General features: G+C 41.3%; 1 protein-coding gene, 1 long non-coding RNA gene and 1 pseudogene across 4 annotated transcripts in view; 2 read left to right on the top strand and 1 right to left on the bottom strand.

Annotated features, from left to right (window-relative positions):
• Positions 1-25,449, top strand: part of LOC134039102 (uncharacterized) — a 267,969-nt pseudogene that overhangs the window by 17,570 nt on the left and 224,950 nt on the right.
• pi4kaa (phosphatidylinositol 4-kinase, catalytic, alpha a) overlaps positions 1-25,449 on the bottom strand; it is a 178,345-nt gene that overhangs the window by 9,016 nt on the left and 143,880 nt on the right. For all 3 annotated transcript variants that reach the window (XM_062484623.1, XM_062484625.1, XM_062484626.1), the window contains exons 37-46: positions 23,131-23,286; positions 22,970-23,049; positions 21,345-21,544; positions 10,360-10,447; positions 10,031-10,198; positions 8,281-8,334; positions 5,837-5,957; positions 584-713; positions 417-487; positions 238-310 (exon numbers count right to left, since the gene is read on the bottom strand). In XM_062484623.1, the coding sequence (XP_062340607.1) occupies positions 238-310; positions 417-487; positions 584-713; positions 5,837-5,957; positions 8,281-8,334; positions 10,031-10,198; positions 10,360-10,447; positions 21,345-21,544; positions 22,970-23,049; positions 23,131-23,286 (1,141 nt within the window). The remainder of the gene's footprint in view (positions 1-237; positions 311-416; positions 488-583; positions 714-5,836; positions 5,958-8,280; positions 8,335-10,030; positions 10,199-10,359; positions 10,448-21,344; positions 21,545-22,969; positions 23,050-23,130; positions 23,287-25,449) is intronic.
• Positions 1-25,449, top strand: part of LOC134039003 (uncharacterized) — a 58,200-nt gene that overhangs the window by 3,752 nt on the left and 28,999 nt on the right. The window lies entirely within an intron of this gene.

The raw sequence follows: 25,449 nt of genomic DNA, 5'->3' as shown, positions 1-25,449 counted from the left end.
CCTGTACTTACTGTAAGTCGCTCTGGATAAGACCGTCTGCAAAGTGACTAAAATGTAAAACGTTATAACACTTTACTCATCTTTGCCAGGGGTGCCATTGCTTCAGGAGTTGACTGTATATAATAATAATAATTATTATTATTATTATATAATACAGATAATACAGACAATACAATTTGAGATACATGTATAAATATACTATCATTTGATCAGGGTTATTAGGCAAATCTAGCACACCTCTGCATAGGTGTTCCTGACTTGTAGTCTATATCCAAAACAATGGCTTCAGGGTTACTGGGGAGGTAGCATCCTGAAGTCCACAGCATCCACATAAGGAAGACAGAAGGTATCAAGTCAAGGGGGGCAAAAAACAGGAATAAATCACATTACATTGTTACAGTAAGGATCAAGATTACCTGGCTGGACCTTGATATCAGACAGGGCTTTGAGACATGCCCTCTTCCTTTCCTCTCCCTTTGGAACGGGCCTGAAAAGCAAAACAATTTTATGTGTGCTACTCTAGAATACCCCTACCATACCAATTTCCATGACAGAAGGATATGCGGTGAGGTGTTCTTCCTACTTGATGATGGCAGACACATTGGTGATCTTGCCAAAAAAGTCAAACTCTCTCCCATAGAAGTCCTTGGCTGGACCAGACAGGGATCTGGTTATCTCCTCTACCATCTGCTCCAGCAGCTCCCCTATATCAGCTACAAAAAGGAAGCAACAGTGTTTCATTTGAAGTGCAAACATTTAATTAATTTATTATTCAACTGAATTTAAATAATGACAATAGACAATGTCAAGCCAAGTAATTTTTATTTATAGAGCACATTTAAAAACAGCCAATGCTGACCAAAGAGCTGTACAAAATCACATGTACAACTTTTGACATGGATGACGGGGAACAAGTCCAGACTAAGCAAAGCCAATGGACTTATGAGAAACTAGAGGAAGAAGACGTGATAACAGTCGCAATGATGAGAATGCTCAAGAGTAGGTTGAATTAGGAAAAAACGGTGGGGCTGTACCTAGAGATGATTCTCCGGGAGCTACAAGATCTTTAGTGTGTGTGAACCTCGAACAGATCAGCGATTGAAAGACGATGTCCAAAATAATAGGGTAGAGCAAGCTGAGGGAATCGAAGGGGCCGAGACAATAATTAAATCTAATCTAGGTTCTAACAGAACTTCTGAACTGATTACAAGTCCAGCAAGAAGCTAGGATCACGGATAAGGGGGTCACTCCAGAGCATCCTAATCTTCGTGGTTAAGGAGGTGGCAGAGGAGAACAGACCCTCCACAACTTTAATCATAGAGGGAATGCGAAGTAGAAACTTGAGGTGGAAAGTGAAAAGGGTTCAAGGGTTTTCTCTGTCAGGAGTGTTAACATTTATCACTATCATGCCAGCACTCACAGACTATAGAAGAATAGAGGAAAAATTATAGCGGAAAACAATTATTAGTAGAGGAGAACATCTCGTGTCATAACCCATTCCCTGCTAAACTACAAGTATTCTACTTGTACAGATGCGACACCTCTATATGATATTTGGCGGAGTGGCGGATTCTGGTGACAATCATCAAACCTCTGGAGTCTTTCACATACCAAATCTGACAATTTACCTGGCATGCAGCTGGAAGTTAAAGATGACTGGGGCACACTAGCAAGAAGTCCAGCAACAAAGAGAAGCTACTAACCTTTCGACATCACAACCCCCGAGTCTGATTCTTTATTTCTGTGGCTAACTATCCTAGCAACAAGGGAATCTTCACAATCAACAGGGAGTCCTTGGTGTTTACTTAGCCGGTAGCCACCCATCACGTTGCCTACAGTCCCGCAGTGTCTGCTTAGTAATTTCCAAGTGGCATTCATTACGCAAGACAATATTGTGCAGAAAACATTCAACAAAAGAAGCACTGGATTTCTAATGACTGTATAGTTAGTGCCCAAGCGAAAAGGTGTTTTCATGCACGCAAATGTTCTATTACAACTCAGGACATTGACAGCATTGATTGAATGCAATTGTCTCAAAGAGTTTCTGTGTACAATATGTCGAAATGAGCCAAGTATTTAAAGGGTAATCCCTGTCTCCTTAAAAAATGTGTCAAATAAAACAACAGTGTGCTGAGCCTAGGCAATACAGTAGAGTGATGTAACCTCTCGCGTTTTGAAAAACCTGAACATTTACAGAATGGAAACCTTTGCTATTTACTGGATGGCATCCATAAATAAAAGTGCTTGATTGACTGACTGATTGATGATTATTATTCAAATTGTGGTTTTGGAAATTAATTACATAGTGTAAGAAATCGCTAATGAGACTTTTAAAGAAGGAGCAGATCTTTAATGCACCGCTCTTCCTAACAACACCTCCTCCCAAAACACTCATAACTTGCGATGCCGACTCTGTGGCAAAGTTTACGGAATCAATGCAAACACACCTGAGGTGGCATTAGTGTTGCTTTCATCAACAAAAATTATGACTAAATATCGTCGTCAAGGAACCTTTATCACGTGAAGAAAACGAGACAAGACGCAACTTAAATGCTGCTCAAGTGACGATGATTCCAATTTAATGTATAATGCAATATTGTTTTCTAAATGTGCTTTACAAAAAAAACTGCTAAAATGTTTGTTTTTTTTGTTTGACCAAAATGAGTCGAAATGTTATAACGTTATTTCGTCTTGTTTAGTCATGTTATTATTATTAGCCAACTCATGAGGCTGTGGTTAATGTGTCTCATTTTAACTTTAGCTTTAGACCTTAGCTTTAAACGTTAGCCTGAAACGACAGGAGACAAATGTCTGTGACTAGTGTGTGTGTGTTTATATATTTGTTTGTGAGAGAGTGTACAGTGGGTTTACATGTGTGACTAGTGTGTGTACTGTGTGTGTGTATTTGTGTTTGTGAGAGAGTGTAAAGTGGGTTTACATGTTTGACTAGTGTGTGTACTGTGTGTGTGTGTGTATTTGTTTGTGTGAGAGAGGGTAAAGTGGGTTCTTAGTTCCTATCTGACTGACTGACTCCATGTGTACTAAGCATCCCATGTTGGCCAAATACTGTAGCTAGTTGTCATTCACATAGCAATCACACTGAACTGAATTTGGCATCAACAACATGACTTGAATACCTTATTCTAGACCAATACATATATTTAAACAAATGGTATTGGCATTAATATGCCTCCCGAGACTACTGCTTAGACTATTAGAACTGTTTTGATTAAAAATAGACTAAAATAGAATTTTCATTGACTTAATGTCATCAGTTTTCGTCGACTAAAACCAGACTAAAATGCTCAGACTTTTAGTAGACTGAAACTTGACTAGTTTTCCATTTGACAGCTGCGATACACAAAAGTAAGAGCATGGTCGTCCTAACACCTTACTAGCCGCTTTCAATTGCGTTTTAAAGGAAGTTAAGAATCCCCCAATGTGGAGGATAGACTAAAGAGATTGTAAAATGTAGACCTTTCAATATCTCTTATGTGAACTACAAACTCTTCACATCTATCTTAGCCATTACAATATATACCATCTATAGTTTATTCAGATAGATCAGACTGCAGGAGGAGGAGGTAAACTCAAGACAATAGTAGAAATTCATTACATATTATGAGACACACAGTTAAACATTATGTTGAAGCTAAAGTTGTAGGATTATATGCAGATTTATTTTGCTTTGTCAGATGGATGTATCTAAAAAGTCAATCTATAACTTGTATTCTTAGATTGTTTAATTCTTAGAAATAGTTAAACTTTTGTACTTTTTCCTAATTTAAGATCTGTATATGTTTAGTGTTTGGCATGTGCCAGTTTATATGGGGCTGCTCCTAGACTTGATGTCAGCTTTTGGAATCTAAGGGTATTTTTAAATGTAGAGAAAAGCCAGGTTCTTCAAACCCAGGTTTGACTATACTCTACCAAAATCCATTACAGCTTGGTAGGAAGCAGGAAGCAGTCTCAATGAACTACCTTGTGTCCTCATTCCAAAATTAAATACTGTGACCCTCTTCTTGCAAAGATTACAGCAGATATGATGTACATATATGTGATTGAAACAATTAAGATGAATGTACTATTACAAACTCTTTTCAATCCTACCTGTAGATATACCTACACATCAATTTCTAAAATGGGACATATTGATTTCTAGATTCACCAGAAAAGTGATAATACCAAGAATAATATATATATTTTATATCCCTACAACTATTTAAAGCCCCCGCTGTAGGCAATCTCACATTGTAGGATCTCAGTTGTCATTCATGTCAGACTATATGACAGTCAAGACACAAAAAACTGACGCTCGGAAGATGACTGGTACAGAGTTTTACGTCATCAATCTGTGGCACGTTCGGTTACGGTGAGCCGCATTCACCCGCAAATTTACAATGGTAGCTAGCAGCAAACAAAAACAATCTGTAGCGTTAATTTTATGAATGGTTTGTCTTGGTAATAAAAACTGAAAACAATTAAGAAGGACATCTTGTCGCAGTAATTGCGACATCAGGTTCTGCATTCCTTTTGGTTTTTGATTTGACAATTGTCGTAGGACAAAGAAATCTTCTGACACTTAATCGGAGGCCAAATGTGATCTCCATTAATCGGGGGTCAGGAAAACATGTAATCTCTGACATTACATAATGATTAAAGTTAAAATGTATAATTTATAGGGCTCAGCAAAATTACTATGGTGGTATACTTATGACATTTATTTTATCCTGAATCTTGGTTAGTGGAAAATGCAGAAATGCTGTAATTTCATTACATTACATTGTATTCATTTATCAGAAGCTTTTATCAAAAGCAATTTACAAATATTTTACATAGAAAGTACTGCAGAAGATCAAGTATCAGACATACATAGTTTTACAATATTTCATTGGTTAGAGTCCAGGAACAATCTGTATCTCAGCTGTCAGGCATGGACAAAAAGTCAAATAAAACATATAAATTGCTTAAATACAGAGCAACAATAATATCTATATATAACATAAATACACCTAATATACAAAGAAAGTATGTACGGAAGAATGAAGAATTGAATGTGACCACTTACAAACATCCTTTTAATTCCAGACTGCTACCTCAATAACTGCTATGTCCGTAAGAACACTATTATCTATTACTATCACTACTATTACTACTATCATAGTATGTTATGAATACATTGGGATCTTTTTGCACTAGCCTACATTGTCCTGTCTTCTGTAGTAATGTACTTGCACTTTATATAGGAATGTATGGACTTTATATAGCAATGTATGCACTTTATAATGGAATGTAGGAATGTGTAGGTCTTATTTATTCTGTGTTTGTCCTACATTGCTTTAGGCGGCACAATGGTCCAGGAGGAACGTCTTCTCGTTGCTGTGTACTGTACTAACTTTATATGGTTGAACGACAATAAAACCTACTACTACTACTACTAACTAGAGAGGGTACAATTTCTGGGGAAATTGTGAGGTGTGCTTGCGTCCGTTGCAGATGGAAACGGATTATGAGGTTGAAGGATTAAATCAGCGACACAATCAGCGATCTTCTCAGGCGAAGAGATCTAACCGAATGTAACCGTTGTTCTTGTGACAATAAAGACAATCTGCATTTGAATTCAGACTCAGCCTCCCCTCTCGACATTCTTGAGAACGCAACCTGATCATCTAAAAGCTGACCACTACCAGAGAACAATGTTTGTGCTCACCGAAGGCAATCACACCCAATTATTAAATATCCAGTATTTTTCGTACAAAAAATATTATTAAAAAAGGATGAACTAAACTATTTCAGTTTGAGATGGAGAAGTAAGATAGAGAAAAGAGATGCTCACGGTCTTTGTGGTGGCCCTCCTCGTCCAGGTAGATGTTGGTCTTCATGTTCCAGATGAATTGATGGGCCAGAAGCTGAGACTTCTGGGCCGCCCACAGGATGTACTCTCTGACGTAACCCATCTGCTCAACATTACAAAACACAGATTAATACTCAAATGTATACAAAATTTGAATTTTCAGCACATTATACCTCCCTATTCACCTCATGTCACCAAGCCCACTTTCAAGAGTTTGTTTTTCTATATATTAGTGTCTGAAATTCTGGTCAGATACTTAATTCTTAATATTACTGTAACTGCTTCCCCTTGCATTCTCTAATTCCTGCTCTCTTCTCTCTGTCCCCCCTCCACACACCCCCTGTGGTGTGGGGGGTTTGAGCTGTCAGCATCTGCCTGGTTATCAGTCTGCCATCGTGGACCTGGTCACCAGTGGACATCGATCTGTGACAGTCTGCCAAAGCTGGATCTAGTCGCCAAGAGGACATCGGTCTCCCTGACGGACAACAGCGAGTTCCTGGTCCCTTCCCTTCCTGTCCATCCTCCTGCCTGTGTGGCTGCACCGATCACGCACCCCCAGCCCTAAGGCTACCACTGCTTAAACTGACATTTACCAACTCTGAACCAAGTTGAACACTGGACTGACACTTTCCTGATGTATGACTATGTTTAGCCTCTTTTGCCAACCGTCTCTACAGGAGGGGATCCCTCACTGAATTGCTCCTCCCAAGGTTTTTTAAATTTTCAAGTGAGTTTCGAGTTTTTCTGGGAGTTTTTCCTTGTCTTCCTTGAGGGTTGAGGTTGGCTGAGGGGCAGTTCTATGGGCGTATGTGAAGCCCTCTGTGACATTGCTTGTAAAAAGGGCTATACAAATACATTTGATTTGATACAAACCATTGACAGTATGGGACAAACTCATTTTGCCAATTTTCCAAAATACGGGTTTAATAAGTATTCCTGGGGAAATTATGGAATGATGTCCCAGATTAACTACGATAAAATATACCCTGAAGTCAAGAACCTTTTGGAATTTGAAAATGCTATACTGTTGCATTCAACAACTGGGAAAGTTTTGTTTAGTTTTATTAGCTAGCGGCTGTGTATGTGTATCATACAAAAATGCCTGGAATCTATGTGTGTGGCTATATTTATGGCTGTATTATCTTGCAAACCAGGTACACTGTAAAATATAACTTTGGCTTTTAGTTCCTTTAAACAAGATAGCTAGGATTTTTGATAACTAGGAATTTCAAGTTTGAATCCATGTCTGTCAAATTAAAATAGTTCACTCAATTCAGAATGTTGAATTTGCTCAACTCAGTTTCATGTAGTTTAATTTGTAATTTGTTTAACTACTTGCTCTTATGTTTATTCCCATTGGCACTTATTTGCTTATCACAGTGTATGCTCATGTTTTGGCCACCCGCAATGTTTGGGGCTATCTCGTTGTTTATGATCATTGACCAATGGACTTTTTGTAAAGCTCTCTCTTGGAAGTCACTTTGGATAAAAGTGTCTGCTAAATGAATAAATGTAAATCAAAAAAAAAAAAAAAAGTAAAGCTTTTGCACATGCACAGAACACTGTTCCTTACAAAATTTCGGTGTCAATGGCGACTGTCTTGCATTCTTTCACTTTGTGGAGTGAAGAAACTGAGGCTTTTGTCAAAGAATCCTCCATTTGCAGCAATTAGAGCTTTGCAGACCTTTTGCATTTTAGGTGTCAATATGTTAAGGTAATCTGAAGAAATTTCACCCCAACCTTCCTGAAGCACTTCCCACAATTTGGATTGGCTTGATGGGCACTTATTTCCCAACATACGGTCAAGCAGCTCCCACAACAGCTCAATAGGGTTGATATATCCGGTGACTATGCTGGCCACTCCATTATAGATAGAATACCAGGTGACAGATTCTTCCCTACATTGTTCTTGCATAGTGCTTTGGGTCCAATATTCCAAATATTTCTCTGTCTAGTGTCTATGTTATTTTTCCCATCTTAATATTTTATTTTTGTTGGCCAAAAGAAAGGAGATATGGCTTTTTCTTTGCAAATCTACCAGGAGGGCCAGCATCCCCGAATCGCCTCTTTACTGTAGATTTGTGCACAGTGCCCATGATGCAGTCGGTAATTAAGACAGACACACAAACACAAATTACATTTAGTCATTTAGCAGACACTCTTATCCAGAGCGACTTACAGTAAGTACTGGGACATTCCCCCCGAGGCAAGTAGGGTGAAGTGCCTTGCCCAAGGACACAACGTCATTTGGCACGGCCGGCTGGCAACATTCAGATTACTAGCCCGATTCCCTAACCGCTCAGCCATCTGACTCCCTGAAATTGTTTTATCAAACCGAGTAAAAATGCGGTCGATTCCGGGTCAAGACCTTCAAAAAGTGTGACCAAGACCAGTCTTTAGTACCACTAGTAGCGGGGTTCACTTACCTTGTCATAGCGGAGAGCCTGGACAATCTGAGGGATGTAGAATAGTATAGCGTCCTGGGGAACAATAGCAATAATAACCTGTTTATTGCTGAAGCGCAATGGTACTGACTCTGTGCATACACACATGTATGTGTGTGTAGGTGTTTGTACTTATGTTAAGATGTGTATCTACACCAGTGTAGAGTAATGTTAAGTAAATAAGAAATGTTTTATCATCAGTTAAGATTGTTTGTGACACAGAGTGATAATGAACTAGCTACAGAGAGAGAGAGAGAGAGAGAGAGAGAGAGAGCCCTGGGTGTGTAGTTTTCCTGTTCTATATAAATCCTGAAAAAAAACCTAAGACATCATGAATGTGAGGCCAAGAACAAGGCTCTGTGAGATCAACTAAGGCAACCTAAACTCTCTGTGAACTTACTGTAGTAGGTTGTAAAAAAACTTTAGTAGTAGCTAACATGACATGGTACTAGTCCGGAAAGTCCCCAAAACTTTGCAGAATCAGCAGAAATATTGCACGGCACTACATCATTGAAAGAGGGCCAATTGGAGGCAGAAGTCATAGAAATGTATGACTGTAACAGGCCAATAGGTTTGTTTGAAAAGTTCAGGGGTGGTTATAAAAAGAGTAACAAAGACAAAGGAAATCAGATGGTTCCCGGGTACCTTATCGTTGTTTAATATGGTGTATTGAGCTAAATTAAACTCCTAATTGTATCAAGACATGCTCCAGTTTCTGAGCTGTTTTTGAACTTTGAAGACGTTGATTTTTGTACTTAAAACATGGTCAGAACTGGAAAAATGTGACAACAGTGTGTGTGTGTGTAGTAGTGCAGATGAACGTATGCATATGTGTGAATGTACATGTGTAAAGGTTGCTGGTATTTTGGTCCGTATGTAGGTCAGGGTCAATTTTCCGTTTTTTACAGACTATTAAAAGTGAAAATTATGTATCATACATCTGGAAGGAAACTCGTTTATATGAATGTTAGTACCTCAGTTTTTGCATTTTTTCACACTTTCTACAAGCAGGTAATGGGTGGGAACAATAGCTGGTTAACTCCACCACCAACCATATGGACATCGGCTTTGCAACTCTGCATACTAGCTAATAACTGTTGGACGGGGTACTGTTTACTGCTTACAAACGCATGGCTGTCAATTCTCTGCATGTTTAGCACATAACAGTAACATAAAAACATAAACATGCTTGCCTACATATAGCTAGATGATCACACCGTCCCTAAACAGGACAGACAGATGTTAAATGTACTTAAACAAATACAAAACATTGTTTCATGCAGATGATGGTGTTGTGAATCATGTAAGCTACATTGTTTCATTTCATGCATGTACGCCAGGATAAACAAGTATATTATATGTCCAGTGTTGAGCATCGATATGTTTGTTAATAGCAGTGGCTTTGAATTTGTTTACTATTCCGTAATAATACATCTTTGTTCATGGGTGATGGCTTGACTGAAACTAAGTAACAACAACCAACAAAAACAAAGATGCTAATCAGTCTGAACCCTGATCATGCCGCTACTTTGCTGACAAATTATGAGTATTCAGTTATCCTAAAATGTATCCTTGTTGTATTGAGTGACTTCTTCAAAACGTAAACTTTCATAAAATGAAGAAAAAAAAGGGAAGGTGGAAAAGAAAATGTCCGAAAATGTCTGACATTTAGACCTTTTTATCAGTGCCAGTGTGTATAAATGCACAGAGTCTGTGAGTATGTGTTTCTCACCGGTGGGAAGGAGCGCAGCACTTTGACCCCATACTGAGCTGTGAGGGGGTGTGGGGGGTACATGCTGCTGAAGTAGGACAGTCCAGTGGGGGGGTCTGTAGGGGCCCAACACAGGATGTGGCTCAGCTCTGGAGAGTCAGCATCAATGGTGTGCCATGTCACCAGAAACTGAGGAACACACGCACACACGTACGTACACACACACACACACACACACACACACACACACGCACACACAATTACTTGTTACATTCTATAGCATGCTTTAATCCTTTTCAATAATTTCATGAAAATAGTCTTAGACTGTGGGTCCTGCCGTGGTTTCTAACCTTGACCGCCTCAGGCACATCACTGACCGCCCCGGGGTTAAGTCTCACCAGTCTTGTCACCTCGGCCACAATGGCGTCATTCTTAAATCTGGTGACATACAGAGGAAAGCACACTTGGTGATGACTATCTAGAGGTGCTGTAAACTCTGCTCATTTTAATATGTTAATAACCTTATCCCCATTGAATAATATCTAGTGGTGGGCCGTTATCTGCGTTAATGCGCGTTAACGCGCTGCGACTTATCGGCGATAAAAAAAATATCGCCGTTAATCTATTCTCAAAGTTGGGTTGGGAGCTGGGTCTATACTACGCAAGCTATGATGACTTTCACCTTGATATTTTAGCGCGGATGTATACCTAGCCGAATTGCACTGTTGGGGGCGAGAACGAGTCTTCGAACCTGTGTGTATGCCTTGTGTATGAAATTATCACATCAAACGTGACGTGCTAACATGGATGCAGCTATGAAGCCGCCTGGTTTGCTTCAGGGAAAATGTATTTTTAAGAAGCTTCCCAATGGAAACCTCGACAAGACTAAGGTTGTTTGCACCTTGTGCTATGCGTAATTAGTTTACTGTAGGAGTTCTTCCAGTCTCAAATACCACCTAAACGCAAAGCATCCCTTAGCTAATGCGGAAGATGCCGGGCCAAGCACTGATGTTAGCACAGGGGAAGAGTCGTCGTCAAACTACGATGTTTGAGTGCAACCGAGGCAAGCCCGTCAGCACAGCTCTATCAGCCAAGCTAACTAATCTAATAAACAGTTAATAAACACAAGTACATCTTATTGAACATCATTTATTTTCATCACCAATTTCAAACCACTATTTGGGTAGCACACATATTCTGAATGCCTTCGGTGGAATTCAAATGAGCCATTTTAATCTAGATTAACGCCAAGATTACAGTGAGATTAATCTAGATTAAAAAAATTAATCTATGCCCACCACTAATAATATCCCTTTCCAATGCTAAACCATCAAACACGTTTAATAGAAATTCATGAGCTATTTGTGTTCACAGTGACAAATATGAGATTTGATACAGATGTATGTCACACGTAGTGTTGCTTTCATCAACGAAAATTATTACTAAATATCGACGTCAACGAACCTTTATCAAGTGACGAAAACGAGACGAGACGCAACATAAATGCTGGTCATGTGACGATGACTATAATTAAATGTATAATGCAATATTGTTGACGAACAAAAACGAGACAAATTGTAGTTTACAAAATAAAAACGAGACGAAATGTAGTTTACAAAATAAAAACAAGACGAAATGTTATAACGTTACTTTGTCTCGTTTAGTCACGTTATTATTTGCTAACTCATGAGACTGTGCTTAATGTGTCTCATTTTAACGTTAGCTTTAGACGTTAGCTTTAAACTTTAGCCACTGGAGCTGAAACCGACTGACAGCCTGAGACAAACGTGTGTGACTACCGTGTGTGTGTTTGTTTGTGAGACTGTAAAGTGGGTTACCATGTGTGACTAGTGTGTGTACTGTGTGTGTGTATTTGTTTGTATGAGAGAGTGTAAATGGGTTCTTAGTTCCTACCTGAACTACCTGAATGCATGTGTACTAAGCATCCCTTGTTGGCCAGATACTGTAGCTAGTTTTGTCATTCACATAGCAATCACACTGAACTGAATTTGGCATCAACACTTTGAATGACTTTGAATACCTTATTCTATACTACATTTACATTTAGTCATTTAGCAGACGCTCTTATCCAGAGCGACTTACAGTAAGTACAGAGACATTCCCCCGAGGCAAGTAGGGTGAAGTGCCTTGCCCAAGGACACAACGTCAGTTGGCATGACCGGGAATCGAACTGGCAACCTTCTGATTACTAGCCCGATTCCCTCACCGCTCACCGCTCAGCCACCTGACTCCCCCTTTTAGGCAGGGGAATGGACAATAAGCTTGTCATGTCGGATGTAGGCTATGTCACCTCGTTCTCTGGGAGCTTTCATGGCTGGAAAGAGTTCCTTACGCTTTTGCCTGACAGCTTCAGTGTAGTCCTCATTCACATAGATGTTGGTGCCTTTCAGATCCTTAGCCTTTCCCAAAACAGCCATTTTATCTTTGTATCTGAGGAATTTAATCATGATAGGCCTAGGTCTCTTTCCAGAATATCCGAATGGATTGCCAGTCCTATGTGCACGTTCAATCACCATCTGACTACTATCCAGGTGAAGTCTCTATATATTTTTTATTGTAGTCTTCTCAAAACACATCTAAAACAGGGTTCTCAAGCCTCACGCGCATTGACCGTGAGACACACGCATTACAACCAGTTCACACGCTCACACGCCACACCTTGTATTTCTCACGCTGAGAACGCAACATAAGGTGCGTTCGACTTCATGCAGCGCCGGCGGCGCCGACAGCTGGCTTCGCCGACAGCCGGCTGCCTTGAAGCTGAGAATGCCATTGGCTGCTTCAAGTCAGCTGGGCTGCAGGCGGCTGCAGGCGACGCCGGCGCTGCATGAAGTCGAACGCACCTATAGATGCGCGAACACACGTGACGGAGAAGGCAAGTTGGAAGAAATCTTGTCTAAAATTTTTTATATTTACTCCAGAGAGGCTAGAACATTTGGTAATATAGCCAATTTTGGGCTAAATTATTGATGCAGTCAAAAACTCTACAACTGCTTCGCAACCAGAAGCTTTGGCTCAGTTTGGCTGTCTTAGGCCTACGTTATCTGAAACTAAGGGAAATGTTAGAGGGTATGGGAAGGACTGATGATGTCTTTCTTCATTTAATTTCAAATTATACTGTATTAATAGTCTTTCCAGTTAGTGATATCCAGAGTGCTCTGGATATTATTTCTGTAATGTTTCATATCCTGTCAAAACATAGGCCCAAATGCAGTCTGGATCTGATTGGACTCACCAAAACCTGGCTAAAACCTGACCAATAAAGCCCTCTAAATGAAGCTTCTCCTGCATTAAATGCATTAAATACCCCTTTTTGCTCTGTTAAATTGCTGCACTAGTCCACACTTGACCGGTGGGGATCTCATTCTATTATGACTGTAACTGTTAGCTGCTCCTGGCATTCTCTAATCCCTGCTCTCCTCTCTCTGTCCCCCCCCCCACACACACACACATCCCTTGTGGTGTGGGGGGTTTGAGCTGTCAGCACCTGCCTGGACGCTGGACCTGGTCTTCAACCGGAAACCAGTCTCCATGACGGCCAACAGTGAGTCTCCCGGTCCTGTCCTACATCTATAAAGTTGAACAATGGTTTTTGGTATTTCAAAACCCATTGACACTGTATGACTATGTTTAGCCTGTGTTCTGCTCCTCTCTCTCACCAACCGTCTCTGGAGGAGGGAATCCCTCTCTGAATTGCTCCTCCCAAGGTTTCTTCCATTTGTTCTCCTGTTGGGAGTTTTTCTGGGAGTTTTTCATTGTCTTCCTTGAGGGTTTAGGTTGGTTGAGGGGCAGTTCTATGGGCATAATATGTGAGGCCCTCTGTGACATGCCCGCGTGTAAAAAGGGCTATACAAATACATTTGATTTGATTTCCTGATTTTGCTAGTGATTTTGTGACATATACTGATAACATCTTAATTAGGGGTGACTTCAACATTCATGTGGATGACCCGACAGATCCCTTAAGCAAGGCCTTGGCTGCTCTCATTGATTCCGCAGGCTTAACCCAGGTGGTTTCCAAACCTTCCCATCATAGTTTACCTCCACAATCAGACCACTGTATGGTTACCTTCAAAATGGAACAATGCCAGAGGCCTGGAGGCTCTCCGAAAATTAGTACTAGCCGTTGCATAACCTCAAACACAGCCCTGGAACTGGCTAATATACTACCAGGAGCACTCGAAGCACTCAACATCCCAAAACAATCAATAAATGCTAAAACTACATATCTGAATATGGTTCTTCAACTATTGCCAGACTCTGTTGCCCCAGTCAAACCAAGGAAAATAAAAGATAAGAACATGGCTCCATGGTATTCAGAGGAAACCCTCACTCTCAAAATGTCCACTCGAAAACTGGAACGTAATTGGCGGACCACTAAACTGGAGGTTTCCCGCCTGGCTTGGAAGGATACCCTTTTGGATTACAAGCAAGCCCTCATCAGGACCAGATAAGAATAAGAATAATTAGATTTGATTACAGAGAACCAGCACATTACTAAATTCCTTTACTTTTCCAATAAAGTTTTTTTATAGCGATTTTTATTTACTTTCCGTTGCTTGGTTTAAGTAGAAATTACGTTTTTGTGTCGAAAGGTGAAGCTAACGGTGGCTAACTTGCTAGCCTCAGTCACTGACGTTGGTAACGTCACGAAAACACGCGTGACTACCTCTAGCAGAACATTAGTTTAGCAGCTCATTAACTTCTGTGAGATAGCTAGGCTAACTATGGCTTTACTGCAAGGCAGCTGCAGAAACACCACAAGCAAAGAGGAAGGGCTGGACTGGGACCGAAAATCGGCCCTGGCATTTTTGGGTTAAGGGTGATAACTATTTACTCATTTTACTTTGTGATATGACACACAATTGTGATGTGTAACGTACAATATAAGCTGATATTATTAAGGAAGTACATCTACTTTCGGAAACAGTAGTCTACTATTTCACTGAAGCATTAGCATCATGACATTAGGTGCATTCGACATGAACTGACTTCATGCAGCGCTGCAGCGGGCTGCAGGCGGCTGACTTGAAACAGTGAATTCTGGTTAGACTTTTTGTCCGACTTGAGACGGCGCCGAGGCTAGGTCACTGTGACGTAGCCATCAAAGTACCGTGAGATCGATTCTAGAACTGCCGGCTGTGTAGCCGAGCGCATTTTCTCAAGAGCAACTGCAAGGGTTCTAATGACGACACAGCTATTTCATGATTGGCCAGACTCACACACGACAACTTTGACGCGTGTTTTGTAATTATTCTGACACCTTCAATTTCGCCAAAGCTCAAATCCGGATCAAATAGTTTAATTGAATAAAAAATGTGTTGAAGAAAGGGGTTTAGTCCGCCTCTTCACTAACGGAAAGACTAAGTTTAATTATAAATAAAGTAAAGTAAGCAAACAGCGCTTGATCGGCCATGACTGGGGTCAACGCAGCAAACCACGAGAAGCTGGAATGTCCGACTTTACAGAGCCGTTTTCAACTCCTTCCTGACTGCAAGCGGCTACTCTCGCCGGTCGTTTCATGCAGCCGCAGTCCATGTCGAACGCACCTATTAGCCTCTGTTGCCCGGGCAACACATACTGCAGCGGTCTATGATGAATCTGTTTTCAATCGTTAAAATAAACATTCCTCACAAAAAAAAATTGTTGTAGGATTATGTATTTATTATGACATTAGATTACAAGTAAACGATTTGTGGGTGAAATTATTGTGATATGGGTGTGGCTCCAGAGGGTGTGACGGTAAGGCCACACCTAAGGCTTGTGCCAATATAACGGGGTGTGAGCTTGTAGGGTCACATCCGTACTTGAGGTGCACGCCGGCAGCAGTGTTTGTCATGTAAGTTTGAGTCTTTTTAACGTGTCTTAAAGATGTTGAATGTTAATCATCAAATGCATGCAAGACTGCGCAAGTAAATGTTGTATACTGGTGCGTGGGTTTGTTTGTAGCCGGGGCTGATTGCAGCGAGTGTCGGGAAGCTGATTGTGTCGTCTTATCGGCTTTCTGTGTTGGTATGTGTTTGCCTATAATGATTTTAATTATGTATGGTTGCTATATGTGCTGTATTGTTGCCTTGTCATATTTCAAATTGTTTGTTTAGATGGGGCGGGGGCAGTTAAACACTGTTGTTAAATACCCGATCTACTACTGAGCCTTATAATAAAATCTATATTTTTATACTAATTCTCAGTGCCTCTTTGGTGAGGGAAACCTGGGTGTACTGGGCATTACATTATCATTACCTGTGGTTTCAAACCAGTTTAGCTCACTGCAACGCTGTAGCCTACCAGAGACACAGCTGTTTAGGAAGTCAAACGGCGACAGAACATGTTCGGCACTCCCCTTACTCAAAAGTATTTCAATAGGTGAATCTGACTACTAACCTGAACTTCATTGCCACAGCCTAAACTTTGTCAATCTGTTCATGAAAATAATTAATTTCAGCCTAAACCGTACAACGGAACGTTCAATCGAACTCAACCAACGCAATCGCTACCAAGACGAACACAGCAGTAGTCTAGTACTGTACCGTAGTACAATTTACCGGGGCATCTTCTCCACACAGGGCTATATAGCATTTTGCTATATAGCCCTATAGTTACTGACAATGATCGACTTCACTCGTATTTTGAGTTGTAAATGAGCAGCAAAAAAAAGATGCTTTTAAATCTATTTAATCTTTATAAATAATAAGTATGCATTTTTATATAAAATATACAGAAATATCAGTTGTAAAAATGTCATTAAAAAACGGACCCCTGTGCAACCGACGCAAGCAAGCACACCCTACAATTTCCCCAGAAATTGTACCCTCTGTAGTTTATTATGTTATGAACACTGCCTTTATTTCCCAACTCCATTCAGTAGGCTACCTTTCTAGTGCAGTTCCCATAGAAGTCAATCAGCATATAATAGCTGTACGTTTGTCTGTGTACAAAATGCAATATCCCATCCCCCCTCGTAATAACCAAGTTGTAGATCGGCAGATTTGGTCTTGAATCAAGTACCTTAAACAATGTTTCACAAGTAGTTTTGTCAACTTTCAAGCACATCTTGTATGTTTGCCGTGTTTGGCTTACATTTCTGGCATATTTTTTCCCCCCTTTCATCCAGAGACTAAATAGAATAAATAGGCTCATTTCGGGCATTGCATTGTGCACAGGATGTGTTTTTGTTTGACCTGGTAAACCATGAATACATCTTTCAGGCTGTTTGGAAGGTGCAATATCCCATCCCCGCTTCTAATGATAGATTGCGTAGTGAATTCATGGATTTAAGGCCTATATATGCTTCTGCGTTTTTCGAAAAACGGACACATGGGAACGCCCTCGTCTCCGTGGAACGCCCTCTACGAGCTCTCCGTCAGCCCTCGGAGAGCCCCGGAGAGCTCGACGTGCACCTCCTGAATTTTCTAAAGGCCGATTTATACTTCTGCGTTTTTACGGAGACGGACACAGGGAACGCCCTCTCCGTCAAGGAACGCCCTCTCCGTGCCCTCTCCGAGCCCCTCGGAGAGCTCTACGTGCACCTCCTGATTTTCCTGACTATCTGTCCGTCCGTCCGTCATTTTACGGATACCCCTTGGCTGTGATTGGTCCGTATTAAGAACCGCTTGCGTCAGGGGCGGGGTTGCCGTGACCAACAAGAGAACAAAATCCTTTGACCGCCATTGTTGTAAGTTTTTACAATTCATATTTCAGCTAAACAGTACATGTAAATCAGCATCTGAATTCAAATGTGACGAGAAATGGGCAGTGTAGTTGCTGAAAATGTGCTTATTTTATTGATGAAACGGCTAATTTGTAAATTTGCTCCGACTTCTCGATAACCTAGGTAAATAAACACTCCACGACGACTTGCAAAAAAACGTTGCGCCACCTACTCTTCTGGCGGTGAATTGTTTTCAGCACCCACAGCCTACGGAGAACCATAAACGAAGTCTATCCGTCCGTATCCGTGCGCCCGCCCATCCGTAAACGGAGACGCAGAAGCATATTGCGGCCTTTACTCTCAAGTTGCCTTCAACGTATAGTCTACTCAAGTCAAGTTACCGTCAACATTCCATTCTGATGCTAACACAGCTCTTTCACCACCTCAAGAATCGGATGAGAGGTTGTGCTGGTAAACGAAGGGTTGCGGGTTCAACTCCAGACATAGGCTTTTTTGACAGTTTCTAGTCTTCTGGGTAATCCCGGTGTATCTATTATGTACATTTTACAATATTTTGCAATTTTGAAGGAGGAATCCGCCATTGCTGCTTGCAGCTATATTATATATTACATATATTACATATATTAAAAAAATATTCTACCATATATTAAACATACATGTGACACTATATCTTTACATATATTAGGGAAGATCCTACCAGGTTTCCTGGGGAGGCAAACTGTCAGGCCCTCGCCAGCTCTCCACTGGTGTCCCACAGGGCTCCGTCCTTGGACCCCTCCTCTTCTCTCTGTACAACACCTCACTTGGACCAATCATCACCTCCCATGGCTTCTCCTACCACTGCTACGCTGACGACACGCAGCTGTACCTGTCGTTCCCCCCGACCGATCCGGGGATCTCCGCTAGGTTTGAGGCCTGCCTCACAGACATCTCCGCCTGGATGACCGAGCACCACCTCCAGCTGAACCTCACCAAAACAGAACTTCTCATCATCCCGGCTAAACCCTCCATCTCCCACGATCTCTCAATCACCCTGGGATCTGCGACGGTGACCCCTTCATCCTCTGCCAGGAACCTTGGGGTTACCATGGACGACGAGCTCTCCCTCACGGCCCACATTGCTGCGGTTTCCCGGTCGTGTATATTCACCCTCTACAACATCCGGAAGATCAGGAGATACCTGTCTGAGCACTCCACCCAGCTGCTAGTCCAAGCACTTGTCCTCTCCAAGTTGGACTATTGCAACTCGCTGCTCGCTGGTCTCCCAGCATGTGCAACCCGCCCTCTTCAGAGGATTCAGAACGCAGCGGCCCGCCTGGTCTACAATCTACCCAGACGCTCCCATGTTACCCCGCTCCTCATCTCTCTCCACTGGCTACCTATCATGGCCCGTATCAGATTCAAGACCCTGGTATTGACCTTCCGAGCAGTGAACGGGACTGCACCCGTCTACATCAAGTCTCTCCTGCAGCCTTACACCCCCACCCGTTACCTACGGTCTTCTTCAGACAACCGCCTGGTGGTCCCACCGCTCAAGACCGCCCGGTCCCAACACAAGCTCTTCTCCTGTCTGGCCCCCCAATGGTGGAATCAACTCCCCAACTCCATCAGAGACACTGACCACTGACACCCACCTTCAAGAAAAGGCTCAAGACGCACTTGTTCCGGGAGTACAACGGTACTTAGGAATGGTTCGCTTGACCCGATGTTAGTTTCCTCAAGGATCACAATGACTCTTGCTTAGAGACTTGTTGCTCTTGTGGTTAGTGGTAACTGACTTAAATTTTTGTACTCGCTGTGATATATTGTTGTTATTATTGTTGCTTGCTTTTTCCACAGGTACACTTGCACTTATAGCAGTTCATGTTGTTTAATTGTAACTTGTTTAACTACATGCTCTTATGGTTCTTCCCTTTGGCACTTATTTTGGTTGTTCACAATGTGTGCTTCATGTTTTGGCTACTCGCAATGTTTTGTGGCTATCTCGTTGTTATGATCAGTGACCTATGCACTTTGTAAAGCTCTCTCTTGGAAGTCGCTTTGGATAAAAGCGTCTGCTAAATGAATAAATGTAAATATTACATTTACATTTAGTCATTTAGCAGACGCTCTATAGACGAAATATTACCAATACATTTTCCCATATAAATCGTAATACATTATGGTGGTATTTATAAATATAAAATTGCATATATTGGATGGATATTTAAACACATATATCATATATTCATGTTGAATATGTTGCAATGTATTGTAAAATATAAATATTCATATTCAATCCCATATTTGGAAATATATTGCCTAATATATCACATGATATTTTCCAATATACGGCAATATATTTTCCTTCTGTAAGGGTAGACAGTCTCAACATATTATATTATCCTCTGTATATTATACAATGCATGTCTTGTCATTCTAAAAGTTGTTCAATTGAAAAGGCTAAGCATCAACATGTAAAATCAAGTAAGCCTATAGCCTAGAATTTTAAAACTACACTTGGCTCTCATTTTTGCAATACTTGGACCGTGTCCTGACAATAAATCAAGAACATTACATGTTTCGCCAGGATAACTGGATCTAATTAGACCACTGAATGTTTATGATGTCCCTGTGTGTTTATACTTTTGACTGGGGACAACAACGCAATTCAGTCAGCAGACTACAAAATGTTGATCATTTATAGACTAACTGCAGTCAAACCCACAACATGTGTGAATGATTGAAGGGATAGACCGGATCACCGGAAATTAATTGCAGAATGATGAAAGAACGTTCATTTTCCGACCTTGCCTTTGCTCCGTGCATGAAGCGCCATCTAGCGATCATTATATGTCAGTAACAATGTGCCTGTCTGAAGACTGAGGGGTAATTTGACCCCTGTACAATAAACAAAGACCTTAATTATAAGAACAGGGGCCTGTTCCATAAACGTTGCTCAAAAAAGCAGGGATTTAAGTTTTTAACCTGACTTGAATGAACCTAACAAGTCAGTTGGGGCTGAAACGGTTCCACAAAGGTCAATTCTAGTTAATGCAATTTGACTAATTCGAGGCCTGACAGTTACGGATGGACCAGGCTAGTTTCGCAGCATAAGTTGCCATAGTAAGAGAGTTTGAACTACATTCAACTGGCTTTATGGAACCGAATCAACTGGAAATGAGTCAGACTAACTGACATAAGCCTGGTTTATTCGGTAAACTTGCTTTATGGAACATGCCTCTGAAAGATCTGATTGTTCCCTGTCCCTGTTTTTAAGATAGCGAACTGGGCCAGAAAATATCAACAATTACATTGAAATTTATGTCCTGCAAATCATACATTGCATTGTTGCATCCACATAAGAATAAAGTGTTCTCCTGGAGCATGGAAATAATTTCAGCTTTTACAATAAATCGTGTAAATTAAATTAAACAAATCGAAATACTAAATACATTTCTGAACGTTTGATTCAATGCGTTTGCTACCAGTGTTCCACAAAGTCTAGAATTGTTTGGCAGTTGGTTAGCCCCGGCTAAACATACTGTGTTCTATTGTCCACCCTAGTAAAAGGGGTGCCATGGGAACCACTGCTGTAATACTGTACCACTCCATGTGCAAATATCTGTGTGTATGTGTGTGTGTGTGTGTAGCTATAAGTACCTCGAGGGCAGTTGCATAGCCAGATAAGGAGCGATGCTCCAGGCCAGGTTGACATTGTCCTTCCACTGCTTCTCTGTCAGACTGATGTACTTGGACCTCCAGTTGGCAATGCTGGTCTCCACGGACTGCTCTGTAGAAATGGCCAGCTCATGGGTGGATAGTGCATTATACCACGTCGTCAAGCGCTCAATCTCACTGGCCTGGAGAAAGGAGAAAAGGCAGTAGAAATTATAAAGAAAAGGAGAAATAAAGAAAGGGAGGAGGGAGACATAAATAATCAAGTCTTATTTTCAAGGGAACAAATCAAAAGAATACAAATTAATGAATATATACAAACATGTACACTCACCGGCAACTTTATTAGGTACACCTCTTCAATTGCTTGTTAACACAAATAGCTAATTAGTCAATCACATGGCAGCAACTCAATGCATTTAGGCATGTAGACGTGATCAAGACAACTTGAAGTGACCGAGCATTTAAGTGACTTTGAACGTGGCATGGTTGTTGGTGCCAGATGGACTGGAGTATTACAGAAAATGCTGATCTATTGGGATTTTGACGCACAACCATCTCTAGGGTTTACAGAGAATGCTCCGAAAAAGAGAAAATACCCAGTGAGCGGCAGCTGTGTGGACGAGAATGCCTTGTTGAGATAAAGAGGAGAATGGGCAGACTGGTTCAAGATGATAGAAAGGCAACAGTAACTCAAATAACCACTCGTTACAACCAAAGTATGCAAAATTCCATCTCTGAACGCACAACACGTCGAACCTTGAAGCAGATGGGCTACAGCAGCAGAAGACCACACCGGGTGCCACTCCTGTCAGCTAAGAACAGGAAACTGAGGCTACAATTCGCACAGGCTCACCAAAATTGGACAATAGAAGATTGGAAAAACGTTGTCTGGTCTGAGGAGTCTTGATTTCAGCTGCGACATTCAGATGGTAGGGTCAGAATTTGGCTTAAACAACATGAAAGCATGGATCCATCCTGCCTTGTATCAATGGTTCAGGCTGGTGGTGATAGTGTAATGGTGTGGGGGATATTGTATTGGCACACTTTGGACCCCTTAGTACCAATTGAGCATCGTTCAAACGCAACAGCCTACCTGAGTACCGTTGCTGACCATGTCCATCCCTTTATGACCACAGTGTACCCATCTTCGGTTGACTACTTCCAGCAGGATAATGCACCATGTCACAAAGCTCAAATCATCTCAAACTGGTTTCTTGAACATGACAATGAGTTCACTGTACTCCAATGGCCTCCACAGTCACCAGATCTCTATCCAATAGAGCACCTTTGGGATGTGGTGCAACGGGAGATTCGCATCATGGATGGGCAGCTGACAAATCTGCAGCAACTGTGTGATGCTATCATGTCAATATGGACCAAAATCTCTCAGGAATGTTTCCAACACCTTGTTGAAAGTATGAGACAGAGAATTAATGCAATTCTGAAGGCAAAAGGGGGTCCTACCCGGTACTAGCGAGGTGTACCTAATAAAGTGTCCAGTGAGTGTATATCCACATACACATTTATCAGTGGGAATAAAAGCAGAATAATAATGTCCACCATTCTCACACATCTAGGAAGAAGGGAAGAATAACAGACTGTCTCACCAGTAGAGCCAGCAGCAAGGTCCTACGCTTCATGTAATACTTATGCAGCTGAGTCCCTTTGTTGCTTTTCTTAGAAATTCCTGGAAGGTGACATTGAACAGGTAAAATATGTTTATGTTTTGTATTTGTGTGTGTGCATATGTGTATCTTTGTGTGCATACCAGATTTCTTAGATGTTGTAGACATGCCACTGGAGAGCGGGTATGTGTTGATCCATCCCTGTCCACTTTGTTGGGAGCGAGAACTGGAGTCCATGTTGTTTCTGGGGTCAGCAGCAGTCATTACAGACAGGCTGTTCAACGAGGGATCCTGGTTGTCTATGCACACAGATTCACAGTCAGTAGGCATAGACAGACACACTTTCACTCTTTCTTGTTATCTTTCAAAAGTTCTCTTCCTCTTTCCCCCTCTGTGTCTCTCCTTGCTCACTTTATTGACTCCTGTTATTTTGAAAGCTGGTAATATATTTTCTTCTTATCTTTACTCTCTTTGTCTCTCAACCTCTGGCACAAGACACATAGGTGGTTTGAACAGCTATTCTCCGTGATCCAACCCCCCCCCCCCCCCCCCTTGAGGTTTGTTTTTACTACTTTCAGCTCCAACTCTCTCTTCTGTTCCTCCATGTCCCAGTGTGCGAGTCACAAAGAGTGTTTGCCAATTTCTATCCTGCAACCCTCTCCTAAAATGTTGTTCATTCATGGTGATCCGTCTCTGTTCCAATCCACTACCCCCCTTTCAATCTGCACAAACACAAGAAAAACAAGTGGAGTGATTTTTACTGATCTATTTGATGGAGGGAGAAGTTTTTGACAAGCGAAGATGATCCTGAGCTGTTAATCCCAAGACACTGAGATAGACTTGCATTTGAGAAGAGTGAAATCCTATGGTAGTAGAAGATGGCTAGAGCCACTGGCTATAAAGGGTCCATAAACTGTCCACCTCCTTTCCATTTCGTTAAAGATGCTGTAAAGCAAATTCCATGATTTGCTTCTCAGTACATTATATACGTGTGAAATTAGTTCCTGAAAGCATGTGCAAAGCGCAAAAACTTTGTCGTACTTAAATGTGGAGTTAGACCGTTGAACAGTTTCTCTCCCGTTTTCAGCTCAGGTTTTGTATAGGCGGGGCAAAAACCTGACCTATCTACGTCACAGCGACCTATCTACGTCAGATCACAGACGGTTGCATTCTGTTACTCAGCTGGTACGATGCAAAGACAAATTCATTAACACATAAAAGACTCAGAGACTGCAGAGGCCTGTTCCATAAAGGCAGCTCAAAAAAGTTAGACTTAAAGTCCCAAACCTGACTTTTAATTAATTAGTCAAGCGGGGCTAAAGCGGTTCCATAAAGGCCAGTTTCTTACTAATTCAAGTCAGATTTAAGTAGTCAAGCTAATTGCGCGTGCACCCTATTCTTAAGCAGCCCGAGAGGTAAAACATGGATCATACAATCCACTACGGCAAAAGCAATGCACACAGTCACGTGACTTCTTCCAGAAAGAACGTTCCCTTTAAATCGTGTACATTGACAGCTCCCTCATCCACCGTTTCATCAAAATAAAATGACACGCCATTATCTTATTTACACGACGGCAAGTCATTTCTGTCTCATGGTTGTCGCCCTGCCCCCCTCCCAAAGCTGTAAACCTAGGGGAAATACTGATAGGCCTATGCCTAAACATTTGAAATCACGTGTGTAGCCTATATCAAAGCATTGTTCATCATTGTTTAATGCATTAGGCTAAATGTTGTAGCCTATGTAGTCTATTTAAGTTGATTTTGTATAAATGTAGCCTACATATTAAACTGATGAGAATAAGAAAATGAGAATGTCCGTGGTAAATCATCGTTTTCCCGTTGGGTCAGTGTTATAGGAACGTCTGGTTAAGCAAAAACACGATCTAAGCCTGACAATTAGCCTGCCCCGGAGCAGGCTAGTTTCGAAGCATAAGTTACCATAGTAACCGAGTTCGAACTACGTTGAGTTAGCTTTATGGAACTGAATGAACTAGAAATGAGTCAGACTAACTGACATAAGTCTGGCTTATTCGGTAAGCTCTCTTTATGGAACAGGCCTCTGGTAGGTCTGTTCTGATAGTGTTGCTGTTGTTGCTGAATTCAATAAATTTGAGGGGGCGGAGCTTCAGCTCCTCCCAGTCTCAAGCAAAGAAGACTGCTGATTTTCTCACGATTTAAAAGCCTAATTTAACATAATTGTCTGGGTTTTTTTCATTCGAATTTGGATGGGTAGTTAACAACACATTCTTCTGTGGTGTGATGAACTTATAACTCATTTTCAATTCCACTTTACAGCATCTTTAACAATAGAAGTATGCGACCCTCAAATCAGTGGCTCTTGGACAGTCTACTTTGGAGCTCGTCAATGTGTATGAGTGTGAAACCAATTATTTTTTTCTCTCTCTCTTGGGTCATATCAGGAGTGCAAAGGAAAGGGAGGTCTGGGTGGGTAAATGGAGG

This window comes from Osmerus eperlanus, chromosome 18 (genome assembly GCF_963692335.1).
Source record: "Osmerus eperlanus chromosome 18, fOsmEpe2.1, whole genome shotgun sequence".
Taxonomy (NCBI): domain Eukaryota; kingdom Metazoa; phylum Chordata; class Actinopteri; order Osmeriformes; family Osmeridae; genus Osmerus; species Osmerus eperlanus.
Note: the sequence above shows the minus strand (reverse complement) of the source record. Positions and strands in the feature narration are given on the sequence as shown.